Source organism: Tachypleus tridentatus, chromosome 13, assembly GCF_004210375.1.
Source record: "Tachypleus tridentatus isolate NWPU-2018 chromosome 13, ASM421037v1, whole genome shotgun sequence".
Lineage (NCBI taxonomy): Eukaryota > Metazoa > Arthropoda > Merostomata > Xiphosura > Limulidae > Tachypleus > Tachypleus tridentatus.
In genome coordinates, this window is record NC_134837.1 from 139335521 (window position 1) to 139357154 (window position 21634).

Here is a 21634-nt window from a genome sequence, read left to right on the forward strand (position 1 = left end):
ACCATATTTTTAGCACAAAATAATTTTCACGTGATTTGAGGCATCAACACCGAGAGGATTTGTTTGTTTTTTGAATTTCGCGCAAAGCTACACGAGGGCTATCTGCGCTAGCCGTCCCTAATTTAGCAGTGTAAGACTAGAGGGAAGGCAGCTAGTCATCACCACCTACCGCCAACTTTTGAACTATTTTACCAAAAAATAGTGGGATTGACTGTCACATTATAACGTCCCCACGGCTGAAATGGCGAACATGTTTGGTACGACTTGGATTCGAACCCATGACCTTCAGAATACGAGACGAACGCCTTAACCCACCTGGCCGTCACTTTTTTAACACGTCGTATTATTTTATCTGCGACTGATCCATCAATATGTGGTCTTTATAACAATCAAGCTACAACAGCCCACATTTTAATGTAGTGTTGTTGTTATGACCATCAGAAACGACGCCAGTTTAGATACGTCTTTTCTATGGGGTCACCCCTGATGCCAGACAATGTCATAGGTGATAGTGACACTGTTAAATTTCCTTATGGTTTTAGCTTTTTACGAGTCATTGGCCTTTTCGTTTCTATTTAAATATTTTTTCCAAATTTTGGATATTGTTTCATTTTAACTCGATACATTTTTACGTTTTATAATAAGTTTACTTTTACAATTGTTATCAGTTGTTTGGCGCAGAGAGCCTAGTGGCTTTTGGCCAGTAAATGTCAAACAATCAAATCAAAATGATCCATTTATGCTATGTTTAGATTATTTTTATAACAGTAACGATTTAGCTGCTCTATTTTCTGTTGTCAGTTTTTGTTAAAGAAATATTTTCTTATGGTCCAAGATTGTTTTGGTATTAACACAAGGCTGCACTGGGGCAACCTGTGCGTAGCTGTTTCTTATACTTAGCTGATAGATTAAACGCCATACAGCTAGTCAACAGAACCTGTAAGTGAATATTAGGATTAACCTCTCATTCTTTTAATGAACTAACAGTTCACAGTGGTACGTACACTTCGGAACTATGATGATATGATATGCTTTGTCTAGTCTGAATTTGAAAACTTTTTTTTGTACCTTTCAGACAAATTATCTCCCGTTAAAATGTCAAATTGTGGTGAAAAACAGAAACTGCATAAGATCTTAAATAAAATTGCATTATTTAGTATCTAGATGGTGTTTCAATTGTAAACTTATCTAATGTGGTGACTTAACATCTTGAAATTAATGTAAGAGTAAAAACTTAATTTTCACTTCAATAATAGTAACTTAATTATATTCACCTGTTTGAAAATATTTGCTAAAATCGATTGTTACTTCCATGTTCCTAACAAAAATAGAAATTACAATTGAAATGTTCAAAGTGAGCGGTAGTATATTCATATGTAGACCAGATGGCAAGGTTAGGATTTAATCATAGCCATCCTAATTTTGAACTGTTTACCAGATGAAAGGTAGCCATCGAAAATCATCCACATCCCTAAAGCTTTGTCCTACTCTTTAAAATGAAAGATGTAGTTGATAGTTACTTTTATAGCGCGTCCACAGCTGATAGTGTGAAATTTCTTCATTGGCAGAACGTTTTGAATTCCCAACCATTCGATGTGCCGACTGAGCCTCCCTAAAATAAAACACAAACAAACCAATTGGCAAGTCTAGTAACAAAAAATATCATTAAAAATTTTGAAAACCCGCCAAAAAGTTGATTTGAAGAAGTAAACTTATTGTTTTTCTGAGTCGAGATAAACTCCAGTGTTGCGAAATATCACGGTTCTTATATAAGAAGAAAGAGGAACAGTGAGATCAGACGTTTTATTTTTTTTAAACAGATAATACAAACTTCGAATACATGATAATATCCACACCAGGTTTACTGTCATTACAAAGGATATAATTTCTTATCACAAGTAAGTGTGGTATAATAATATATTAAAAATAATGTTGCAATAATTTCATAACGAAAACATCTGGGACGACTTAATAAACTATTTTGCTTAGTGTTGAAAAACATCACAGTTGCTTATTTCTAGAAATATTTGATACTTCTTGCAAAAGAACGATGATCGACGTTGTTTGGCACTTCGTTAAACACCTGTTCCAATTTTACACGAGAACTCGGCATTTTTTTTCTCAAACAAGAACTACAAATAGTAGGCAGAATTTCGAAAAAACTAAATGATCGTAGATGGAATTTCAAAGAAGAACTATATAATGGTGGGTAGTTTGTCAAATGAGAACTATATAACTGTAGGCGAACTCACAGACAAGGAATGTATAATGGTAGGTGGACTTTCAAACAAGAGCTACATAACCTTGGGTGGACAGTGAAACAAAAACTAATTAATCATGTCTGGACATTGAAACAAGAACTGGTAGATGGAATTTCAAAAATAAAAACAATATGATGGCAGGTGCACTTTCAAAGGGAAATTATATAATGGTGATGGAGTTTCAAAATAGAATTGTATAATAGTGGGTGGACTTTCAAATAAGAACTATATGATTTTAAGTGGACTTTAAAAAACTATACAATGGTGGGTGAACTTTGAAATGGTATCTATATAATGGTAGGTAGGCTTTTAACGAAGAGCTATATAATGGTGGGTGCACTTTTAAGTAAGAGCAATATAATGTTACGTGAACTTTGAAACATGAATTATATAACGATAGCTGGTTTTTCAAATAAGAACTATATTGTGGTAGGTGGTGTTTCAAATACGAAATACATAATGTTTAGTGAACCTTCAAACAATAACCATGTGACAGTGGTTGTACAAAAAGTGGAAGTAATGCTTTCTTTTTTAACAAACCATAGATGGTGGGTGAAATTTTGAACAAGAACAACAGATGGATTTCTTCTTTGAAGTTATCATAATTTAAGTCGTGGGTATCACCCCAACATTCCCGATTTTCTTTTTCAACTCGTAAAGTTACTTACTTAGAATTATTGGTACCGTCTTCTATAAGAAAATGTTTCACGTGTTATAAGCCGACTTTTTCAACAGAAAGAGCTGTATGACGATGATTTAATTTTCTTTTAAAACATAGACTTCTAGGAATGTTTATTTATTGGAATGTTATCTTGTATGTCGACAACTATGTCAAAGGAATACTATACCGTTGGCTCATGCATTGTTTTTATACCGATATGATGTTTTTTAAAATTTGTATGGAAACTTGGTGGAAATATTTCTTAATGTCACTCCCAAAGCTCTAAGGTATTTCTTCACAGAAATACAAATATGGCGAATTGGAGGGAGGAATTATGAAAACACAAAATCACCAGTGTAATTCACAACAGTTTCATCTGAATCTAACATAAGGTCTAAGTCCTCAACCGCCAAGCCAATGTTTGTAAAATCTAGGTTCGACACTAACGTATTTACTGAATGATGTGGCTCGTTTCTTGTGCATTGGGTTTGTTCGCTGTCCGTTTTCCGTAAAATGTCAGACAGAGCAGCAATATAGTTCATAGCCAACCGAAGCGTGGTTATTTTAGTAAGCTTGAAGTTACTTGTGTCTGTTCTATTAGGAAAGTGTGGTATTACCTGTCGAAGTTGTTCGAATGCTTGGTTCATTTTCTCCAATCGATATCTTTCACGAGCATTGGCCGTACGTCTACGGTATTTGCTTAAGGGAGGAGGTTTGGGTTTCGGTTCTATCTTGCAGCTTCTCATTTTACCAATTTCCCTCCTAATTTGTATCGTACGCGGTCGAAGTTTGTATTTGATTTCCTTTTCGGGCGATGAGCCGGTTTCTGGTGTAATATTAGCCACACGTTCTTCTTCACTAGTTTTGACTGACAACTCAATATCGTTACAATTTTTTGACAGTTGCACACGATCATCCATTGAACTACTTACGATGAGTAGAGATTTCCAAGCGTTAGAATCATAGTCTAATGGATCCATAGACATCACGTCTTTTGCTTGTTTTACTTTTTAACAAGCAATAGATTCTAAAAAGACAAAACTCTCACAAAGACAATTAACGGTCACCTTCTTTATGTGGTTCTGATAACTGCAAAAATAAAATGTAAAGCAATTTAGTGCCACACATTTGTCAAAAATTTGATATTTGACACGAAATTCAAGCTGTTTGTAGACCAGAAACTAGTTTGTGAATACTTTTCATAAAGAGTATTATTATATTGAATAATATAAATATATATTAAAAATTCAGTGATAAAATTCATTATCACTAATAAAATAAAATAAATACATATGTTTGAGTGTTTGTTTGTTATTAAGCACAAAGCTGTACAATGGGTTATCTGTGTTGTGCCCACTGCAAGGCTCGAACCAGAATGTTAGAGTTATAAGCCTATAATGGTATTGCTGAGCAACAGGGCGTCGTATATGATAGTCAAGTTTGGATGTAGAACTGAATAAGTACAATTGTATATATATCAGGCAGGGATAGCTGCGTTTGTTAATAGAAATTCTGTTTGAAATATATCCTCAATGTGTCATCAGAACTTTACAATATTATGCAGGTTTTTTTTCTTTTTATAACAATATCTACGTAATAATTGAGTCACGAGCTCAGGGAATATCTGAAACTTTAATAAAAAAAAGGTTTTAATTTCTTATTGTTCTTTCTACTGTTTCTTTAGTATTAAATAAGTGAAAAATAAAAATAATGGAGTATCCGGTTTTATAGGTATTAATTAGTAGTAACCCTCCAGTGGCATAGCCGTATGCGTGTGGACTTACACCATTAAAAACCGGGTTTCGATACCCGTGGTGGGCAGAGCACAGGTAGCCTATTATGTAACTTTGCGCTTAATTCTAAACAATTAATAAATTAATTATTAGTAATTATAAAAAAAAATCATCATTCTAGTATAACGATATCATCTTTAATCATTAAAATTAACTTTCGGCCCGGCATGGTCAGGTGAGTTACGGCGTTCGACTCGTAATCTGAGGGTCACGTGTTCGAATCCCAATTATACCAAATATGCTCGCCCTTTCAGCCGTGTGGGCGTTATAATGTTACGGTCAATCCCACTATTCGTTTGTAAAAGAGTAGCCAAAGAGTTGGCGTTGGGTAGTGATGACTAGTTGCCTTCCCTCTACACTGCACTTCTATATTGAAACATGTTCGTTAATAAAGTACACAGTGACTTTCCGAACACTCTGTATAAATAAAATGAACCAGACCATCAACGTGGCAAAAATGAAACAAATTCGAATTAGTCAGTAAATAAAAACATAAAAATGAAATCGACTCTGAAAATAAGTAACAAATGTACGCAATTTAGTTTCACATCTTAAGTCATTACAGTTCAAAACACCAACTTTTAAGCTGAAAACAATAAAAATTAAATCAAATTACAAAACTGCACAGTGACTTTCCGAACACCCTGGATAATGCTTCAAGGTTAGGCAAAGGGTAGCTTATTTGGTTCTCGGCAGCGGTTTATTTGGTATAATTACGTTACCGGTGGTTAAGGCAGTCCGAATTAATAAAGTTCTGATATTTTCTTACTTGCAACGCCACCTTTATGATTTTATAGAATTATGGTTTCACAAGAGTGATCACAATTTTCTTCAGCTGGACTTTCAGTTGTTTGTAGACGCGGTTCTTGGCATTTCAGTTATAAGTTTTTTGTTGAAAGTTGAGTTCATACGCCGTTTCCAATGTAATTGCTAGTAGTCCGAGGTGAGCGGATTGAGTTTTGTAATTGGTATACCATAAACTTAAAGGGGAGACTGTACGATTATTTCGGTCGTGTGGCAGGCGATGGGCGAGGGAGCTCTTTTCCCGACGATTTTATTGGACGAGAAGTTAAGGCTTTTAGTGAATTATCCTTTTCGATCTAGGTTACGATTACATGATATACAAGTTGAATTTCAGGATATTGCTTTTGATTTGGTTAAAAGAATTGCATTACGTTCTCATATTTTGTAACTGGAACAGGGTGAACGGTCACCTGAATATTTTTATTTTCTAAATATTATCGTCAGTCGAAGTTGGGGGTTAATACTTTATTTAATGGGAACGGGATGTTGATGTGTAGTCACCAATACTAATTGTATGAGTATTATTCTGACTTGTACCGAGACGAGGTGTAGATGATGTATCTATACAATGTGTTCTTTCACATGTCGATCGGTTTCTTTGTGATTATGATCAATTTCTTTCTGTGGTTTTATCCACTTTGTCAGGGATGGATAAGATCTTTCTTTGAATGATTTCAATTCTGAAATACTTTTTCCAGTGTTTTACCTCTTTTTATTTACGATTTTATGGGTTGATAAACATCAGATGTTTCGTAGGGAGTGTTTATTGCAAAGTATGCGGCAAGGTGTCATAACGCGTATTCTTGAATGTGGTGATAAACATTTAGTTTTTAATGGTCGTCCTGTTACTTTCTTAAATGTTTATTACGTAATTTTGACATAGGTTTTGGCTATGCGCATTTCTAGGGTTAGAGTTTCTATTGTTTTGATGGATCAAACGAGGTGTGTTCCGAGTCAGGGTGATGTGGAACTACCGACGTTGTTGATTCTTCCCATAAGTTTTTTCCTTCTCTTCACAAATCTTCTGCAGATTCGTCTTTTAGTTTCGAGGGGCTGTCTATGGAGTGCATCTCTCGTATACTGCATGTTCATATGCGATCTTCGGTGGTACACAATCTTTAAAGAACTGTGGGGTTATTTACTGGATGAATAAGTATTGCAAACCTTGCTTTGAGCCCCTTGTTGGGTTTAGGTTATACGAGTTAGAGTTTTTGCTTTGGTATCATGCAGTTACAAGTAATGTAAAATTTGTTCATATGGACAGGCATCCAACTTGTTATTGTTTCTTTTTTGATTTGGTAAACAAAGCTTCGACTTTCAGTTCAAACATTCCCCGATTTGGTAAACACAACACTAAAGTTATCCTTATCCTAATATGGTAAACAAAAAATCTGCTTTAGGTTTTACTTTACCAGGATTAAGTAAGCAAAGCATCTATTTTCAGTTCTACCTTACTCCGATTTGGTGAACAAGACATCCACTTTCAATTCATCCTTATCCCGACTTTCTCATTACCTGCGTCTATCTTACTCAAAATGTCGTAAAAAAAAAGAAGCAACCTTCAATTCTACATTACTCTAATTCAGTAAATAAATTATATTATTTCAGTCGAATTTTAAACTTCTTTTCAAACAAAGCATATAGTGTAAGTTCTACATCTTATCCTGATTTAGTGAACGATTTCCTCTTTTAGTAGCATATTACTCTGATTTACTTTAAATTTTTCCTTTCCGAGATTTCATAAACAAACTTTATTTTCAGTTCTCTCTTACTATGATGTGCCCCCCGCTGGTACAGCTGTAAGTCGACAGATTTACAACGCTAAAAATCAGGGGTTCGATTCCCCTCGGTGGGTTCAGCAGATAGCCCGATGTGGCTTTACTGTAAGAAAACACACACACACACTATGATGTAGTAAAGAAAGAATATACTTTCAGTTCTACCAGCTTAGTATGGTTAGATGATTAGAGTGCTCAACTGCGGGTCAGGGTTCGAATATTCGTCACACCAAACATTCCTACTGATTATTTGCTGGTAAAAGAGTAGCCCCAGAGTTGACAGTGGGTAGTGATGACTAGGTGCCTTCTCTCTAGAATTAAATTACAGACAGTTAGCGCAGATAGCCCTCGTGTAGCTTTGCTCAAATAAATAAACGCAATATTCCAAAAACTGCTTAATTTCGAAGTATAAATTTAAGGGAGGTCTAGTTAAATCTACACTTTTGTCAATGTGTATAATTGGGTTAGAGTAGTGTCGAAGAATTCCACTCCCTGAACCCCAGTTAACTAAAGAGAGATAAGATGGAGCTACATCATAGTGAAAGTTTCAAAAATATTGTTGGTGTGAACGTGCTTTAGTAAACAAAGCATCCACTTTCAATTCTACCCTACAAAATTTGTCAAACAAAACATCTACTTTTAGTTCTTTCTTCAACCCAGTTTGGTAAACAAAACATCTATTTTCAGCCAACCTTACCCTGATTTGACAAACAATATCTACTTTAAGTTCTACCTTAACAACTTTGGTATATAAAAAGCTCTATTTCAGTTCTCCATTATCCAGATATGGTATACAAAACTTCTCCTCTCAGTTCAACCTTAACCATGCATAGATAAATATAACATCTTCAGAGCTCTACCTTACTCCAAATGTGGTAAACAAAGCATCCACTTTCAGTTGAACCTTAAACTGATTTTGTACGGATATCATATTTTTCCAGTTCTATCGAACTGAGATTTGGTAAACAAAATATTTACTTTCAGTACTCTCTGATCCCAATTTAGTAAATAAAGACAGATCCTTTAAGTTCTACTTTACGCTGATTTTCTAAACAAAATAACTACTTCAGTTATACTATACCTTCATTTGATAAACAAATTTTCAATTAATTCTTAACCTAAACTGGAAAAAAAATCTTTTATTTATACTTAGCTACAAATGTGGCAAACAAATCCTCTGCTTTAGTTCTACTTTACCTACATTTCGTGAAGAAAATATCAATCTTAATTTTAACACTTTAAGCAATATTCGACACATGAAACATCTACTTTTACTTCTACTTTATATTGCCTCTTGAAATGGATTCCTGTACGTGGTGAGGGGACCTTCCTTGGAAGGTTCTGTACTTTCAGTTTACTTTCTCTGTTATCTGAACATTCACCCACTTGTTTGTCGTGCGTGGCAACCCGTGGATGATGATGGAAACCTTTACTCCAAAGCACAGTGAACTCCTCTTGAATGTTCTTTTAAATTCCTCACGAGTAGTTGATGTTTATAAGGATTTGAAGAATATTCCAGAGTTTGAAATCCTTGAAATCACCTACAGCCATGGAGGTTTTGCAATGCAACGTATCTCCACTAATAAAGAAGAATTATGCTGCTTACCAATATTCTAATTTTGACGTTTACATTGACATATTCGTCTGTCATTATCAAGGTAGGTTGTCTGAACTGTAAGGTATGGTCATATATTCCCAACCCTCACAGGTGTTTCCAGTGTCAGCGGTTTTGTTATTTAAAAGCATTTTGTACTAGTTTTGTGATGTGTGTCCGTTGTGGTGTCAAAGACCATGGCGACTACGAGTGTGGACTGGATCCGAAATGTGTTAATTATACTAGTTCCAACCTCTCTTACCTTAAGTGGATGGAGGAGAAAGAGGTAGTGTTTAGAAATGGTTAACAACATTTATTACCCAAAGGCTCGAAAGTTGTTCTCCCTGACTCCACCACAGACACATGCTATTGTGCTGTGCTTCATTATAAAAGTGGGGGTGCAGACCGTGCTTTCTGTACACCCATCAGAGTAGTTTTCACATGGTGTAAAGAGTTTTTGACCTCATTAGATAGCTCGGTTGCCAAGTCAATGGCTTCTCTTGTCTCTGATCCCATCATTCTTTCCAGAGACTGCCTCGGTCTACTTTTTTGGCTCCAGGTTCTTGTGTCTGCTTGAGTCCATTTTTTTATTCGGTTATGAGGATAGAACAATTATTCGTTCACGCCTTCATTCGTTGTAATCTATGTCTACTGACAGAGATTTGCCAACTCGCTTAAAGGTAAGAACCATGGAGGTCTACAGATGTCCTATTAATAAAGAAAAATAGCGTGGTTGTAAGTTAAAATGTTTCCCACATATTTAAAAATGGCCAATACGATGCAATTAAACTGTCGAGATTCATGCTGTAATCTGGATGACGTTAAGGCCTTGACTGATTCCTGTCATCCCATGTGTCTTCTCTTACAAGAAAGATTCTTCTTTCATTTTGAAGATTAATGCAATCACTGCATAACTTACTCCTACTGTTATAAACCAGCTCTATGTCAATGACTTTCACAGTTCGCGTTAGCTATCGAGCATAAGGTTTATTAAACAGCAGCTTCAGATTGCCCTCAATTTTATGTTGAAGTGTTGAATGGCATCTCATACTAATTTAATAAAATAAGTACTTTTAGGCCCTCCCGCTAGTACAGCGGTATGTCTCCGGATTTTACAACGCTAAAATCAGGGGTTCGATTCCCCTCGGTGGACTGAGCAGATAGCCTTTGTGGCTTTGCTAAAAAGAAAAACACAAAGTACTTTTAGTTCTACCTTACGCTGATACGTCGAACAAAGTATGTACTATCATTCCTTCTCAAGCCCAGGTAAACAAAGTATCTACTTTCAGTCAACCTTACCGTGATTCAATAAACAAAACATCTACTTTTATTTCAAGTTTACCCTTGTGTTATGAACATCTTATATACTTTTAATTCCACCTTGATGAAAAATCATCTAATTTTAGTTCTCTCTCTCTCTTAGTTCACAAAGTATCTAGTTTCATCTCTACTGTTAAGTGGTTAATAAACAAACAATTTGCTTTCAGTTCAACCTTATTTTCGGTACATTAATTATCTACCTTCAATTATACTTTACCGCCCAATTTAATAAACAGACCATTTACTTTCAGTTCTACATTTGTAGCTTTGTGCGAAATTCCAAAACAAACAAACAGTTCTACATTTTACTCGATTCGTTAAACAAGGTGTCTACTTTCACTTCTAATTACCCCCTAGTTTAATTTCAGTTCTACATTTGTAGCTTTGTGCGAAATTCCAAAACAAACAAACAGTTCTACATTTTTCTCGATTCGTTAAACAAGGTGTCTACTTTCACTCCTAATTACCCCTAGTTTAATAAACAAAGCATTTATTCTCATTTTATACTTACCCTGATTTACCAAATAAAGTATTTACTTCTAATTCTACTTTATCATAATTTGGTAAAGAAAGCATTTGCTTTCATTTTCATCTTATTCTGATTTGGTGAACAAATAACATTTTCAGTTCAAACTTGCTCTGAGTTAAGAAAGAAAGCATCTATTGTGAGTTCTACTTTACCCTCCTTTATTAAATAACGCATCTACTTTCAGCTGAACCTTATTCTTTCCTGTTAAACAAGTAACTTCTTTCAAATCTACATTACTGTGATTTGGTAAATAAAGTACCTACGTTCACTCTACCTTACCCTGATTTGATAAACAAAACATATATTTTCAGTTCTATCATACCTCCAATTTGGTAAACTTTCATTTCCACCTATTTAATATTTATAAATTTTGAAGAACATGAAAGTCTGTAATAAGAATTTCCATGAACTACGCATGGACTGTCAGAGCATACCCTTTGCAGAATGTGAATTGGTGAATGAGAAGAAATTCACAAAGTTAACAGAACATACCGCTAACTCATGGATTATTTTGTCTGAAATTTCCTCGTTTTCAAAATTTAACTTCTACATTGCTCTAAATAGGGAAGCCAGCTTTTCCTGTATCGGATTACAGTCGAGCATGCTTATCATAAGACTATGCTAGGTTCCAAATATAAAATAAAGGATACCATTAGTTTAGATAACGCTCGAATTTTTCCATTACATGATCTTTAAAAAAATTATCATGTTCTTCAAGCCTCATTAATATATATATATATATATATAATATAATATATATTTTAATATAATGTTCTAATTATTGAAACATATATAATTAAACATTGTTTTTAAGGTTTTGATTTTTTTAAAGGACTTCCTTTATTTTATTTTAAAATTAACTACTTTTTTAGAAATAGAAAAACTTTTTATCAGAAGTAATTTCATTCAATCATCTGAAAAAAACATGCATGTACACTTACCTCTACTAAACACTGAAAACGTTGCTTTAGTTGATAACTATTTGTTTTTCGGTTATGATTGCTCCTTTTCAGAGCGAAAGAACAAAAAATTTTAAGTTTCAACAACCGTTTCACCTTCCCTATTCATTTGTTTTAGTTATGTAAATTAACACATTCTCAAAATGGGTCTTCAGTTTTAACAAATCTGTGACGATAAACACGTTATAGAAAGGATATAAACTTCCAGTTTTACTAGTCGTTTCTTGTCCCGTTTGGTAACGAGTTTAGTAAACTACAGGTTATACCTCACTCACCAACCAATTGCGATTCTCCTTGATGTTACGTCATGATAAAGTCAACCTCTTGTTGGGCATCTCAAACTTATATTTGAAGTAAAGGGAAAACAACAGAAAATACACACAGAGAGTAGTGCTTTTATTGCTGTTGACCTGATTACGTATTGTAATACAAAGAAATAAGTAAGACATGCCCATATATCTTTTTTGTAATGTCATCCATACAATTGTAGTATGTTAACCTTATATATGGTGCCAAAACGTTGTTCACGTATTATCTTTTCTTTACATCTGACTGTAGCAGTTTTATTAATCTAACATGCAGGACGGGCGTGACCTAACGGCTAAAGGGCTGGGAGGTGCAACATTTGACACCACGATACCTCATTGATGAAACTCTGCATATTCAGTTTTGAACAATTAATTCTGTAACTTGGTTAAGAATAATTAAGTGGGTTACTAGTGCTCCTAATTGTTTTTTCTCCCTCTGGTATGCGAATTAAAATAGGAGTGGATATGACTGAACCTTCCAGTTCCAGATTGGCTATTTTGCCAATGTGTCTAATAAAATGGCATGTAAGCTTTTCAAATGTAAATATCAACAGTTCAAAACGTTACTAATATCAATGACAGAGAGAGATTCTGTAAAAAGAAAAGATTCGAACAGTAATGACTCGCTTTAAAATGTCCAATTAACGTTCAATTATTAAATAGCTTATACACTTTTTTTAACCACAAAGCTAAACAATGAGCTGTTTGTATAACAAAAGTTTAGCATAATAAAATCCCCAAGCTAAAAACGTCACTTGTGTGATTTAACTTCAGGATAACATACAACGTTATTTCCATATTTTAACTTCAGGATAACGTATAAATATTAATTGTATGTTTTAACTTGAGGATAACGTACAATATAATGTTTCTTCTGAAAAAGAATTATTGTTTGAAATCAGTTAAGAATAACGTAAAAATGTGAGACTTTCCTCTGCGACCATTATCTGAGTGAATTGAGTTTAGGATAACGAACAAACACGAAGATCTCTAATACAAAACCTTGTGTATTCAGTGCAGGATAACAACAAATACGAAGCTATCTACTACAAACATTTCTTAGTTGTGGTTAGTTTAAGATTAAGTACGAAGGTGAAGCTTTCCTTTATGAACATATTTTGTGTGAATTCAGTTCAGGATAACATACAAACTTTTCTTAGTCGGAATCAGTCGTTGATAACGTACAAACTCGAAGCAGTCCTGTGCATAAATTTCTCGTATAAATTCAATGCAGGATAAGTACAGACACGAAGATATCTAGTATAAGAATTCGTTGTTTGAAGATAAAAAGATTGTTTGTTTGTTTTGGAATTTCGCACAAAGTTACTCGAGGGCTATCTCTGCTAGTCGTCCATAATTTAGCAGTGTAAGACTAGAGGGAAGGCAGCTAGTCAGCACCACCCACCGCCAACTCTTGGGCTACTCTTTCACCAACGAATAGTGGGATTGACCGTCACATTATAACGCCCCCACGGCTGAAAGGGCGAGCATGTTTGGCGCGACCAGGATGCGAGCTCGCGACCCTCAGATTACGAGTCGCACGCCTTAACACGCTTGGCCATGCCGGGCCCAGATAAAAAGCAGTGTTTCCATACAAAAACTCTTTGTATACTTTGATGTAAAGTCCTTTACTCACCACTAATAATCTAATACAATTTTTAAGGTTAGTGGTCTATCACACTTAATTCTTTATAACAGCCTTATGTGTTAAGGCCTTAAATATTAAATAAATAAAGTAAGAAAGAAATTAGTAGTTTATTTCGTTCCATGAAAACATGGAAACTGTTAGTTCATTCTCTCATGTTAAAAAATAATGCGAAACGCTCCCAAAGTAAAATAAGATGAATAGTTTCACGTTTATGTATTACCAAAAGACGACGGTAATATTCGCCAATCGACGCATAGCTCGAGAATATACAAAGTATAATGCATAATATTGACTTCCAATGACTGAACGTGCATTTTAACAGTATTCGATATATATATAGAAAATACCTTAAGAATTGACAAAGCCTTTCGTGTACAGTCTCCATACTATAAAAGAAATTCTTAAAACACGAGTTCTCACTATATAAATGTATATGTAGTTTAAACACCAGGAGTGATAGTTTAGTGAAATACCACTTTCTATATCTCCGATTGTGATAACTAAAACTACCAAGTCCCAGCATGTCCAGGTTGGTTAAGGCACTTTGATTCGTAACCTGAGGGTCGAGAATTCGGATCTCCGTCACACCAAATATGCTTGCCCTTTCAACCGTGGGAGCTTTGGGTTTTATAACGTTTCGGCCAATTCCACTGTTCGTTAATAAAAGAGTTGGCACTTCTAAATTAGGGACGACTAGCGCAGACACTCCTCGTGCAGTTTTGCATATTTCTCAGAGTTTGTACTCTACTGAACCATTATTTCATACACCAACTTTAAAAGCAATACTTTATTAAATATAGGAAGTATAAAATCTCCAATTCTGATTAAATTTCTTTGTTTTTTCTTCGCACAGGAAACACGAAAACTTTAGTTGACAGAAAACATAATTAACTTTTATGGATTCTATTTAAATTTGGTACACTGATAGATCTTCAAAATCCGTAATAAGGAATTTCATTTCGTGTAAGTATAATCCACTTGTGAAAAGTTTTACAACAGAAACCAAAATTCGACCAAAATCTTTGCACACACCTTTTTAAGGTTTTGTCATTCGGATTAAATAGGCTGATTTGCAGCTGCAAAAATACAGGATTAAAGGACGTGCAGATACATAAGTATTGGTTAGGCGAAGCAAATTAGATTAAAATTTGTAGCTCAAGTTTTCATACCGGTGGATGGCTATTACTGTTTACAAGTTTACTAAATTTTATGAAATTACCCTAATTAAAAATATTTTAGTATCACGTGATATTAGCTTAAGCAATTAGCATAAATAATGATGCTTGATAGGCTGTACCGATAGCATGGGATAATAACACTAAACTATTGATCTATCTTCTCTGACGTTACTATAAAAGAAGCAATTAACACTATTCTAAAGACAAAATCTACCACCATATATACTCTTTAAAAAAAGAAACGCAAAAGGGATATTTTTGTTATTTTAAAGAGAAATATATGTAATAACGTTACAAGCTCAGAGTATGTGATGTTACACGTGTTAAGGCACTGATTGTCAGACCAAAATGACAATAAAAGTTGTGCACTTTGAAAACGGAGGAAAACATCGGATTTTTCGACAAAACGCATTCGTGTCCAATAAATTTGTTTGAGAGATCTGCATGTTCTGCAAGTGCAACATGTGCAAAATCCCTATAAAAGTGACGGGTTCTCGGTTTCCATAGCTCAGTGTTAAGCCACCGACACGCAATACAGTTACGCCAAGACTGACTGAAGCACAACCCAACAACGCCATTGGTCGCTTGGAAGCAGGCGAATCTCGATCAGACGTTGCCAGAGCTGTGAATGTCCACCCAAGCACCATCACAAGGTTATGGAATCGTCACCAACAACATGGATCAACTTGTGACCGTCCACGATCTGGCAAACCTCATGTGACCACGCCCGCACAAGATCGCTACATCCGGTTACGTCACCTTCGGGATAGGACCACCACTGCGACGTCTACTGCCTCAACCATACCAGGGCTGCGTAGGATTTCCGATCAGACCGTACGCAACCGTCGACGAGATTCTTAGGCCCCATGTGCAACCCATCATGGTGAACGTCAACGACTTTTTTCAACATGACAACGCCCGTCCTCACACAGCCCGACTCACCACTGTCTTTTTGAGACACCACAACATCAACGTTCTTCCCTGGACCTCCAGATCACAAGATTTAAACCCCATCGAACATCTTTGGGACGAGTTGGACTGACGTCTGCGACGGCTACAACCTCAACCGCAGACTCTACCTCAGCTTGCAGCAGCTTTGCAGACTGAGCGTACAGCCATTCCACAGGATGTGATTCGTCATCTCATCGCTTCCATGGGCAGTAGATGCCAAGCAGTTATTGATGCTTACGGGGAGCATACTCGTTATTGACGTTGAGTGACGTTAAACTTCAACTAGTGAGCGTGTACTTCGCCTTTGCAGACTTTGGATGTTCATCAGTGAATGTGCAAAGTTTCACACATGTCATACAAAACTACCCGAAATAAACTTGTTAACAATATGTCTCAAATTTTGCCTTTTGCGTTTCTTTTTTTGAAGAGTATATTTTAAAGATACTGACTGGTTTTGTAAATTAAAGGTCTGCTTCGAGTACCAGTGTTGTGTTATAATCCAGTCTAGCTAATGAAATCGTTTAGCGTGAATGATTCTTATTTTATATTTGTAAATGTTATCATGATTTAATCAGTTATTTCTATTTTGTTTGATTCAAATGATCGTGTTTTCATGAGCTACTTTTACATTACACAATATTTAATTCGATTATCTTAGCTGGTATAAAAAACTACTTTTCTTTATTAAAAACTGCATCAAATGCCAAAACAAATAATAATATTAGTCCTGTTTTTCATGGTTCTCTGTTATAAAACTTTTAATAAACTTATACTGCAATATGAGATCATTAAGACGTTCACTTAAGGATCGACAGAACATTTTAATTATGACTAAATTAGAAAGGTCTAAAAGATCACTTTCATAAAACGGAAAGATTTTCGATAAACAATTCTCGATAGGCTTAATATACTTGAAACAATAAGTTAAATTCAAACTACCTTATATTAACTAATGTCTGACTGAATAGAGGGTTTTGGTCGTCACTCTGATAAAGCACCGCTTAGATTCAAATTGAAGATTATATTTTTACGGCAAAGAGCCATGAGCCATGATTTGTTTTTAATTCGTGCGCGCTAAGAAATAAGGTATTTGTTCTAATGATTTAGCCATCGTCTGCATAAGGTACTATTCAGGTTTAAAAATTCCAATTCTATTTCGAATTATTATATTTACCGTGAACTAGACTTGTTTTTTAATCAGGTATTAGCTTTGTTGCAAAATGCTCGGGCGGGGCAAAGCTGGGTGTGTTGATGGGTCAGATATTTAATATACTAACATTTTAGGTAATTCGATTAATTTTCTGACAGAATGGGAAACCTTGACTGGATGCGGTAAAATAGGAGAAGTAGGAATTAAAATCCTGAATTTCTCTCATTAATTGTCCTGACAAGTTACTGACAAGCTCGCTGATCTGGTGAGTTTATGAAATAGTGTATTGTGCTGCGTTTTAAAAGTAATAATTAACAGGTAAACTTTTATAAATAAGCCGAGACTGTTTCAGGTTAGAAGGAGAAGGTGCCTAATAATTCTATGCTTGAACCAGAAGCATCCCAAACCTTTCATTAGGCCTTTATAGACAGGTGCCGATATTTGTAGACTGGAGGAATGAAATTGAACTTAATAACGGTGCAGGTTTTGAAGCAATCAGCGAAGTAGGAATGAACAAGGTAGAGCTGATTAGGGGGATTCCAGGAGCAGAACTGATCCTCAGTGGTTGTCCTATGAGTGGATTTGTTTAATTTCCAAGAAAATTTGTGTAATGAAAGAAGTTATATACATATATTACAAATAGATTGAATACACCAAAATTATGTATTTTTTGTTTGATTTATTTTTAACATACATTTCTTTACGGATAAGCATCTACTTTACTACCTTCAGCATTTTCCACAAACTAACAAGAAGTATATGTGTTTAGTTTTAATGTCAAACCTACAAAGGTCATTTGTTGCTGTTCATAATTTGAAACTTCTGCCCAGAAGGAAGACAGTAGTTAGCAACTTCATACCGCCAACCATCTGCACAAAGGGATTGGCTGTCACTCTTATAAGACACCCACAGTTTAAAGTGCTCCAAACCTTTGTCACAGGGCCAACTCGCACACTGACAAAACGTTTTACAGTAATTACTCAGTCGGCCTTCATTAGCCCTATAGTAAGTCTGAGGGCTTATAATTCTAAGACTTGATTTTAATATCCACTGTGGATAGAGCATAAATAACCCATTGTGTAATTTTGTGCTTAGCAATAAACAGACGATACTTAGGTCAAATGTTTTATCTTGTAATGCATTCAAGCCATCCCCTTAAGTTAGTAAACAGTTGAATCAAAACGAAAATATTATATGTTGAAGCCTACAACTAAGTATTCTAAAAAAGAAAACAAACTATACTGAAAATAGTGTCTACGTTGTTTTCTAAATCTACAAATCTTTATTTTGGCTCAATTAATACAGTATTTATCAGTTTAGTTTTTCACCGTAACTAGTTGTAAGTTTGAAAATATTATATTTTCAATTTGATTCAGCCTGTTTCCATATTTTTTCGAAATTCTCCTTTTTAAATTAACAAAATTTACTAATTTTTGTTTCTTAATTTCTTTTATGCCCATTTATGGAGAACAGGTTTTAAGCTACATACCTGCATATGTGTTCATTTGAATGTTACATGTTTTTCAAAAGTTTACTGCTCCATTAGCTTTTTTCTTTTTCACCCATCCACTACACTGAACTTATTCAAAATGAATAACAAATCTACAAGAAAAAAATTAATATATATATACTGGTAGTCAGTTTCAACAAACAAAATCTAAAGCAATTCTCAATGGATTTTCTTGAAGTTAAAGATTGTGTTATCACAGTTTTAATAACAGGCAACCATCAGTGTCACAGACGAGCAACAATAAAACAATCTCATCATAATGTAATAGCGTTCCTTATACGATAATACAACAGATTATACAATGTAAACAGATTCGGTAACATACTTACCTTGTTAGGTCTACATGACACGTATGTTCTTCAAAAGCTTACTGTGCAAGACTGTTCGCTTGAATAAGACGAAACAGGTAATGCATGCAAAATAGACTACAGAGAGACACTAAGTGTAAGTCACCAACTATTGACAACATTTATAACTGACACAACAACAACTATTAAAAAATAGCCATAGCTATTTGAAATAATTACATATGCAGTAGTAATAAACACTGAATACGCATTCATAATTTCAACTAAGTATAAGAAATAGTAGAAAGAATCACCACCGTCATCTGAGTAGGAAAATATACCATAGAAATCATCCAGTGTTATAAACTTGCTGAAATATAGGTGCCGAAATCCACGTATAGACAGCGAACTTGAATAAAGATGAAAAACGGCTATAATATACAAAAGCAAAATCGGGAACCTTACATGTGGTAGTTTCCAATTAAATGCGCTAGAAAATGCACGAATTATAATTTCCAATCAAAATGCACGCTAGAAAAACACCATATTTTTTTATGGCGGAAGTGAAGGACTTAAGACATTTTGCAGCACGATAGAATTAGGTTTAAAAGTACTGTTTTAAGTTTCTTCAAATTTTCTGTGAGATCCCGCACTACACTAGACATTACTTGCAACACTTTCACAGTGGAATTTGTTGCTTTAGCAAACTGGCAGCAGAGGATCTTCAACTTTGTTTGTTTACTTTTTTTTGCAATCCCCATTTGTTGGTTTTAAATGTTTAATTACTTTGTATGTTGGTCTTTTTAGTAGACTGGAATGGGCACATGCCACACTAAGTACGTATAACATTTTACCAGTAGTAAAGCAGCCCTTTCAAATAGAATAAACACGCCTAAAATATCACTTTAGAGAAAGCTGTGTCTTTTAAAGTAATTATATACTGATTCAGCTGACCTTGTGCTTGAGAAGGCCCGGCATGGCCAAGCGTGTTAAGGTGTGCGACTCGTAATCTGAGGGTCGCGGGTTCGCATCCCGGTCGTGCCAAACATGCTCGCCCTTTCAGCCGTGGGGGCGTTATAATGTGACGGTCAATCCCACTATTCGTTGGTAAAAGAGTAGCCCAAGAGTTGGCGGTGGGTGGTGATGACTAGCTGCCTTCCCTCTAGTCTTACACTGCTAAATTAGGGACGGCTAGCACAGATAGCCCTCGAGTACCTTTGTGCGAAATTCCAAAACAAACAAACAATGTGCCTGAGATTTCGTGTAAAAGGCGCCGCACATAACAGTATAACACCATGTAAATCAGGGAAATATTATCAATTTTAGCCCTTTTCCGATAATACGGGTCAATATCAAACACGTGTAGAGATTGGGTATCACTCATTTAACCCTAATCAAACGATCTCATTGTTGAAGTAACATTATAAAAGCAGGAATTTTAGGGCCGATCCATTATCTCTTCTCTCATCCTGTTCTGACAATCTTATTATTGAAAAAAAACATTATAAATATAGAAACGTTTCTGCTGATTCTTTATCACTAATCCAACTATCTTTACTTGGATGTATTTATTTTTGTGAAGTTTATTTTAATGAAGTGAAAGTAATACGATAATATGGTTTTTATTATTGAGTCGAGAAAATATGACTTTGTTTTACTGACAGTTTATGTAAAGCATAATTATTAAACGGTACAGAGTTAAATGGGTAGGAGATAATATTATTATGTTATTATGTTCACTTCCTTAATTAAGATGGGATTAACATACATTATATATATATATATATACAATTAAAATGGTATTAACATACATTATATATATATATATAAACAATTAAAATGGTATTAACATACATTATATATATATACAATTAAGATGGTATTAGCATACATTATATGGCCTGGCACGGCCAAGCGCATAAAGCGTGCGACTCGTAATCCGAGGTTCGCGCCCGCGTCGCGCCAAACATGCTCGTCCTCCCAGCCGTGGGGGCATTATAATGCGCGGTTAATCCCACTATTCGTTGGTAAAAGAGTAGCCCAAGAGTTGGAGGTGGGTGGTGATGACTAGCTGTCTTTCCTCTAGTCTTACACTGCTAAATTAGGGACGGCTCGGTGCAGTGGGCTAACAACCTATTCACTTAAATAGCTGTTGAAGAATCCGCAAGCGATTGCGGCCCTGTGTTCCTTGATGGAATCTAATGGTGATAACTAACTAACTAACATACATTATATATATATACAGTTTTTCGCGTTCTGACTTTTGTAAGTTCCGATGTTGAAATTAGTGAACATATCTTACTTGAGTCACTTTTAGACTTAACGCAACAACACGTTGTATTAGGAATAGCTTCTTCTTTATCCTTTTCCCCCAAGTGATTTGATCTCGACAGTGCTTGTTTTCTTGTCGTGGTTTAAAGTTTTCTTAAATTACGTTACTTGGCCTGAGTCCTTCACGTTCATCCAACAATAATGATCACACTAGTGCACTTTCAAACCGTGAAGGACCCAGAAATTAAAATAACAAACTTGTTTTGGTGTCATTTTATGTTTAACAGCCTCATGTTGAACTATGTTGTTTAGGTGGGAAGTGCTGTACAAAACAGTAAAATTATTTCTTGTGGACAGAACTTATGAAATCTACCATCTGATAAAAACACATCTAATGGGACCTAAAAACATTACAATGATCAGTGAACGTTTCGTGTTAAAAATCGAATTCTCGTGATAATCTCATCATACGTATTTCTGTATTTTTATTTTTAATGAGAGAGAGATGATTAATTTTCATTTTAATTTGCGTATCAGTTGTTTCGTATGTATATTTATTAGTATATATTTCGTATATTTGTAAATTCTTATATACATATATACAAGTTTCTGTCTGATATATCTATATGTAA

General features: G+C 34.9%; 1 protein-coding gene across 1 annotated transcript; it reads right to left on the bottom strand.

The window, feature by feature from the left end:
- Positions 1–1803: 1803 nt before the first annotated feature.
- LOC143238244 (uncharacterized) lies at positions 1804–11917 on the bottom strand. The gene is made up of 2 exons (XM_076478311.1): positions 11682–11917; positions 1804–4011 (listed from the first exon to the last, which is right to left on the bottom strand). The coding sequence occupies exon 2, from the start codon at positions 3906–3908 to the stop codon at positions 3255–3257; it is 654 nt and encodes a 217-aa protein (XP_076334426.1). The 5' UTR covers positions 3909–4011; positions 11682–11917; the 3' UTR covers positions 1804–3254.
- Positions 11918–21634: the final 9717 nt, after the last annotated feature.

Coding starts and splice junctions, on each gene's coding strand:
- LOC143238244 (XM_076478311.1), bottom strand. CDS start 3,908: ATGTCTATGGATCCATTAGACTATGATTCTAACGCTTGGAAATCTCTA.